Source organism: Meriones unguiculatus, chromosome 11, assembly GCF_030254825.1.
Source record: "Meriones unguiculatus strain TT.TT164.6M chromosome 11, Bangor_MerUng_6.1, whole genome shotgun sequence".
NCBI classification, from domain to species: domain Eukaryota; kingdom Metazoa; phylum Chordata; class Mammalia; order Rodentia; family Muridae; genus Meriones; species Meriones unguiculatus.
The window spans coordinates 57286283-57293275 of record NC_083359.1 but is presented as its reverse complement, the minus strand read 5'-3'; the positions used below and the strand labels follow the sequence as shown (position 1 = coordinate 57293275).

General features: G+C 54.5%; 1 protein-coding gene across 2 annotated transcripts; it reads right to left on the bottom strand.

Moving 5' to 3' along the window:
* Window positions 1-3446: 3446 nt before the first annotated feature.
* Phlda3 (pleckstrin homology like domain family A member 3) lies at window positions 3447-6592 on the bottom strand. 2 transcript variants are annotated; one of them, XM_021636624.2, is made up of 3 exons: window positions 5667-6250; window positions 4721-4885; window positions 3447-4120 (listed from the first exon to the last, which is right to left on the bottom strand). In XM_021636624.2, the coding sequence occupies exon 1, from the start codon at window positions 6103-6105 to the stop codon at window positions 5728-5730; it is 378 nt and encodes a 125-aa protein (XP_021492299.1). In that variant the 5' UTR covers window positions 6106-6250; the 3' UTR covers window positions 3447-4120; window positions 4721-4885; window positions 5667-5727. The 2 variants fall into 2 exon arrangements, with proteins under 2 accessions (XP_021492299.1, XP_021492298.1); XM_021636623.2 differs by lacking the exon at window positions 4721-4885 and having other exon boundaries at window positions 5667-6592.
* Window positions 6593-6993: the final 401 nt, after the last annotated feature.

Below are 6993 nucleotides of genomic sequence, written 5' to 3'. Positions count from 1 at the left end.
CTTCTCTATGAACACCCCACCACACACCAGCTCATGGACAGCTCTCTTCTCTGTCCTTTGAAGATCCCCACTCCTCCGAGCTTTACACAGAGGAGTTCCTTCACTTCTGAGCTCACTCCTCTCAGCAAAACTGTGGCTTAAATCATTCACTTATGCATCCATTCATGCAATAAGAGTTAATCTACTTGGCACTGGGCTAACAGCACCTGCTTTGATTTCCACCATGACTAAGTTGACTCCTGGCTCCATCACTCATTAACTGCTTTGACTCTGAATTGTCACTGCTCCTCTGGGTCTTAGTTTCTTTTCTTTTCTTTCTTTCTATCTTTTTTTTTTTTAATTTTATTTTTTGGCTTTCGAGACAGAGTTTCTCTGTGTAGCCTTGGCTATCCTGTACTAGCTTTGTAGACTAGTCTGGCCTCAGACTCACAGAGATCCACCTGCTTCTAGCTCCCTGAGTGCTGGGATTACAGGCGTGTACCAGGGTCCTGGTTTCTTAATGTTAGACAAGTGCTTCTCTCTCCAAGCATTTTAGTAGATGACTTAGTGTTATAGATAACTGCATCTTTTGGACCAATACGGAGCAAACGTATGCACTGCTTGCCACTAGTATTATTAAGGGTCTCTTGGGTGCCGGGTAATGTGGGACACCAGGAACACACAAATGACACATCCAGTCTAAAGTGGCACAGGCAAGACATATAAACCAGCGATCACACGCAGTGTGACTAATGAAGAAGATATGGCCCCACAGCAGGAAGAGTGGTTACTCAGGCTAGCCTGTAGGCAGGGCAGTCTGGGGAGGCATCTCAGAGCATGAAAGCTCAGAGCCATGATACCAAAATGTGTGGGAGGAGTTGGAGGAAATGGCTTGTAGTATGAGGTGAGCTTCACTGGTACTGCAATGGGAACGGTTACCTGTAGGGACCTGGATGTGCAAATGTAAGCATGGAGAGAGAAAGAGAGAGAGAGAGAGAGAGCAAGAGCACTCTCAGGAAGGGGGCCTCTCCTATTTCAGGGGACAAGCAGCTGGTGGTACTGGCAGAAGAATCAACTGCATTTTATATAGATCACTCTGGACGACTGTGCAAATGGGAAGAGAAGACCAGAGGCGCCCCAGCCAGAGCTTTCTCTCCAGCCTCAGGGCAGCCTGGCATCCTGGCTCTGGTGGCACAGCTGCCCCTGGTGCCTTATCATTGGCTCCAGATTTCTGGCTGGCAGCCTATCACGGCCTGCAGATCCACCCTCTCTCCTCTCTTCTGCAGTTCCGGTTCTGGACGACTCTCCGGCTCTTCCCACCTTCATTCTTTCCCTGGAACAGGCTCACTCTTGCCAAAGCCTTAACTCCCAACCCAGCTCTCCCAGAGCAGAACGAGCCCATCCCTTCTCCCCTCAGCCTCCCCACCCCACCTCATCGGACTCCACTTGTTGGGCTGAGACATGCCCCGTCTCATTTTCCCATTGATGACTCACGGATCAGGCCGGGTGAGGCCCCGGCTGCCAGAGCAGGGGGAGAGTTGGTGGCAACAGCCCCTCCCTGGCCTCAGTGTGTCCTCAGGCCCAGCTGAGCAGTCGTCTCTCTCCTGAGAGCCTGCTGGCACCATGAACGCCGGCCTCTGTCAACAAAGGGGCTTTTAACCCTACTCAGCAGTCCAGCAAGCATTCCAAGGGTGAAGGCCTTTGCTCCTTCCTGGAAATTCAGAGCAAAAATGGCAGCCTTGAACCCAGAAAGCAGAATGAGCCCTTCCCTGCTGAAAAGACCAGAACACCCCTAAGAGGTCAGTGTCTTTTGAAATAGCCTGTTCTGAAAGCACCAGACCTCTCTCTCTCCAGTGAGGGTTCTTGAGAATGCAGGGCTCTCAGAATTTTGATAAATACCCATTCTGTTGTAGAAGTCTCCACTATACACGTGCCAGGGGCCTGCTGTGTGCCAGGTCCACAGAGGGTCCCCAGCAGTGCACTTTAGAGGGTTTGGACTCACCTCGCAAAAGGACACATCAAAGCTGGCTTTGGGCAAGAACCAAAGTACACTTGGAACCAAGGCTGAGTGTCTAAAGTAGGCAACTTCAGAAACCAGAGCCTGCCTCGGAACCCTGAGCACCTGCCCTCTGCCCTTGGCTCCGCACTGCCCACGCCCCACTGCTGCCCTTTGCAGCACAATGATGTCTCTCAGCTCTGCTGCGGTCGACACTGAGCAGCAAGGAAACACTGCCTGGTGCTTCCAGGCTTCCTGTGGCCAGCTCTACTGGCACCGGCTGCTATGGGTTTGTCTTCCACGGAACTGTGGGCTACTAGGACAGAGGCTTGGTCTGTCTTTTTTGCCTCTCCATGTCCATGGAGGGCAGAGTACCTGGCCCAAAAGAGACTTTTTTTAGTGAATGATCTCACCTTGATCCCAAACCTATCTGCTCACAAACCTTCCTTCCTGCATTCCTGAGTGCCTGATGCCTCATTTCTTTAAGCCTCAATCTCCACCACCAGCGATTCTTGGGCTTTGTTGGAAATATGCTATTTCATAAGGATGGGGAAACCAAGCCTTTCCCATCAACAGCTCCATCAAGGCAGGAGGGGCAACTTTATCTCCATTCCAGGCACATGAAAGTGCTGACTCTCTCCCCGCCCACAAAAGACATCAATTGATCACAGCACCCTGGCTTAGCCCTGTCTTTTATCGCATTGCTCTAGGTTGGCATGAAAGATGATTTCTGACCTGGTAGGAACACGCTATCCATGGGGTGGTGGTACAGACAAATGAGGTAATAAATGGTACAGCTGTTAAATGTCCTTTTGTAAATCTTACACCCCATATTCAACTGTGGGGTGTGGTTCTCGTGCCACATGGGAGAGACTTCTGAGGACAGAGGGACACAGACAGGAGAATGGGAAATTTTGATCAGAAAACAGGGGAAACATGAGAAGAACAAAAAGGTTATTAAAGATACATCAAGTTATTGAGGAATCCCCTCAGCCGCATTGTTCCTTCCAGAGACTGGGAAGCAGGCCACCACTGGGCATCAGGGAGGGGGACACTTGCTGGTTATAGTGTCTGTGGGGTGTCACAGGGGTCACTCAGCTTCTAACTCAAGGCCATGATTCCTCTGCATCTTCCTCTGTAGAAATAACCCCCTTTCGGCCACTAAGGCTTACTGTATTGTGTACATCTGCATGTGTAAACAACAGGGAGAGAAGCCTACCCAGAAACCAGGGCCACTCGCTGGTGAGCAGGGGCAAAGTGACCCTCTACAGAAAGGGCAGCTATAGGACCACGAAGATCTTCAGTCACACGGAGGACCTTCCTTCCTACCACCAATGAGGCCGTGTCTGCTCAGTGCCTGCACCCCTCAAGTTAGATATTTCAGAGGGCCTGCAGACTAGAGAAGAAGTAAAGAGATGCTCCAAAGCTCTAGGTGTCCCGTAGTTGAAAGAACTGCACACAGCAGACAGCGTGCTTACTGCCCACATCCTGGGCATCTTCATTCTGGAATAGGCATGAAATGGTAATGGCCAAACCCTTACCCCACCCCTACCACCTCCAGGCCCAACACCAAAGTGAGGAGAGGGCAACAGAGGTGAGGGAAGAAGTGTGCAAAGAGAGGGTACAGATGGGTAGGGGGTCCCAAAAGGACCTAAGCAGCAAGAGACCCCCACGCACAGGCCTCCAGCCCAGCAGACTCCCCTCTGCAAGCTGAGTCCAGCAGCTGTCCTAAGGTAGGGTGGTCATCTTCTGAATCCCAGGGTGGCCTCCTGAGTTCTGAAGCACTGGCTTAGCACGCCCCAAACAACTGCCCTCCTTTGGGCAAGTGTCAAAGCCAGGGGCCAAACAGAAGTCTGCAGAACCCAGAACCAAGGGCAGGACCAGTGGGAGGGACCTTGATGCCAGGGTAAGCCCCAAGTTCTCCATTGAGATATAGGAGGCCAGGCCTGTGGCTCCAAGGCCCAAGCTGGGTATAACAGTCTCTGTGTTCAGGAGCTGAATCTTCATCCTCAGCCCCTCACTGGCTTCTGCTCTCCTCCTCTGGCCAGTCGGCTCCTTCCATGCTGATATGCCTCTTCCACATATAGCTTGCTTCTGCCTCATCAAATGCAGTCAGGCCCCAACCAGCCAAGGTGGACAGAGAAGCTGGAGAGAAAGAACACTGGTTAAGACAGCTGACTTGCTAGGAATGATGAGCCTGGAACCAGGCCTTCCCAGCCTCTTCTACAACAGAACAAACAAAAATAAGATGGCCGCTCCTGTTACCCACAGGGAACAGATTCCAGGACCTTCCAGACACCAAACTCTGGGGGTTTCTTTCTGTAACAGGCTGTAGTTTTTACACACAATCTATGCAAACCTCCCATACGCTTGAAGCCATCTCTGCATTACCTTTAACACCTAACACAAAGTAATGTTATATAAACAGTTGTTAACACTATATTGTTTGGGAAATATTAACAAGAGGTCTGTGAATGTCTGGTTAACATTTTTTATTCCCAACTATTTCCGACCAGGAAGTGACTGAATCCACAGAGGAGGAAAAGGTGGATACAGACAGCTGATCACACGTGGTGGCCAGTGGAAACGATTTCCTCCAGCCCCACTCTGGGACCTAAGAGATCAAGGTGGACCCATTCTTAGCCCAGTGGGTTTGCGTTATATCCAGCTTCACTAGTGTGGGGGTGGGTGCGATAAACAGGAGTCTCAAAGGGGCTAGAGCGCCAGCTGGGACCCCAGGCTCACCTGAACTCTGCTTGCTGGAAGAAAGATGGAAGGGGAGGTGGATGAGGTTCTGTGGGAGGTATACTTGGTCCAGAGGGACAAAAGCTTCCACTGCAGACGTTAAGGTCAGGGTTATATAAACCCCTCCTTGACCCAGCTCCGGTTCCCATGGGGAGGGAGCTGTATCTGGGGAAGAGGCCACAAGGCTAAGTGCCATGCTTCTAGGTTCTATTCCTGGGCCCTCCCTTGAGCCATTCTAACCACAACCCTCCCCTCCCCCACACCTCACCCTTCTGCTCAAGGAGGATTAAGACATCACCAATAATAATTCATGGCCCCATCCTGTTCTCAGCTTTTCATCCCCTCTTCTAGTTTTTCCTCCTCTGGCCCATGGGGCCTTGGCCAGCACTCGTGGACAGGTCAGGCCCATCATCCCTGGCACCAATAGCCCTAGAGCCCCAAAGCCACTATCAAGAATGAGCTGTAGAGCACTGGCTCAGCCCAGCCTTCCACTGAGGCCCCACGTGGGGAACTAGGACACCATGGTTTTGTTCCCAAGCCCTTATTACTCCTTTGATAATTACAAGATGGTGCATTTTCACCTCAGTTCAACATTGAAATTCATTCTCAAAGAGTCATATAACACAGGAGCCCTATGTCGAACACTGGTTGAGCTCATGTTCACCCAGTCTTTAAGGAGGCCTATCCCACCTGTGCACTCCCTCCCAGGACCCGTCTTCCTCTCAGACACATTAAGGGCTCTCCTGCCTGGCACCCTAGAGAAAAAGCCAGCTGTGCCCACTTGCCCAAGGGCCCAGGCTTCCCAAACACATCCTCTCGGGATCCTACCCTCTGTTGGTCACAGTAACCTTTCCTATGGCTGTCCAGCTTTGGGGCGGAAGACAAAGCCCCTGGTTTTCTATAGCAGGCAGAGGAAGAAGAGAGGGTTCGATGCTCTGGGGCTTACCTGACATGTCCTCTGGACACGGACGTTGGGGGCATGTCGATAAAATGGTATGCCTCGTGGTTTAGGACACGAGGGTCCCAGTCCCAAGACTCTGCCGGGCCCGCACAGTCTGGATGGCCTGTTGATTCTTGAACTTGACCAGGCCCAGAGTGATCTGAGCGTTCCAGCCGGGATCTTCGAGGGGGCAGCGGAAGTCGATCTCACCCCCGCCCTCGGTGACCAGCGTGAAGTAGATGTGGCGCCCGGTGCTCTCCACGCACTCCACGGCTTTGATGCGGGCGAAGCTGAGCTCTTTGGGCCGGCCGCCCGTGCCCTTGGCCTCGAAGAGCTGCAGCCCGCGCTCGGTGAGCACGCAGCGCTTCCGCTTCCACAGCTGCAGCAGCCCGCCGCTGCGCTTCTCCAGCACGCCCTCCTTCAGCACGGTGGCCGCCGCCGTCATGGGCGCCCCGAGGTTGCCACAGCGCCGGAGGCTGCGGCGGGCGCGGCGGTCCCGGCTCTGCGGCGCCGGCTTCTCGCACCCCGGGCTGCTTGGCCTTGCTCTCTGTCCAGCCGAGCCTGCAGCCCCGAGCGCCTTGCGGACAGCAGCGTCTCGGTGGCGGGTACGGATGCTTCTCGCTCGTCGCCTGTTCGGAACCCTGCGCACCGCTCCGACCGCCCGGAGCCTGCCCGGTGCCCTGCGCCTCTCTGCCCGCACGCCCGCTCCCCTGGGCTCCGTATGCGCGCTGGGCGGCTGCTGGCGGGATGTGCCCTTACATGTTCCGCCGCTCGCCTCCTGCGCCGCCCGCCCGCCCGCCGCGCATTCCGGCCCCGCTGGCCCTCCCCTCTGCGCCGCGCACCCGCCCGGACAGGGCCCGGGAGGCGGGGCCGCAGCGGGCTCCAACGCCCACCGCCAGCGCGGCCCAGGGGAGGGGGCTGCTTACTCAATAGCCAGGCCTCTGGCCTGCGGGCTGCCCCTTCTTAAAACACAGCCCCCCACTCCACCCCCAGGTCATAGGAGGAGGGGGGAGGACCCAGAAAAGGGGAAGTGGGGGAGGACCGAGGAGCGTCTCCTAGAGGAGCGAGGTCGCGGCTAGCCTGGGATTGGGCTGGCTTGGAGACCAGGGCAGTGGCACCACGGCAGGTTGGTGTCAGACACCCTCTGGCTGCTTCTCAGAAGCAGAAGTCCTGGTGGCCCCACCACCACCCCCAGCCTCTGCCAAAACTTAGTGTTGGGTTCCTCCACCATCAGCAGATGTCTCTCTGAAGGCTACAGCTTGAACAACCTACTCTCCCACATTTACCTGCGTTTACTTGGGGTGCGGCGGGCGTTAGAAAGTGGTCTGTAGGA

What these genes read in the sequence shown, in the direction of transcription:
- Phlda3 (XM_021636623.2), bottom strand. Translation starts at nt 6,105, where the DNA reads ATGACGGCGGCGGCCACCGTGCTGAAGGAGGGCGTGCTGGAGAAGCGC.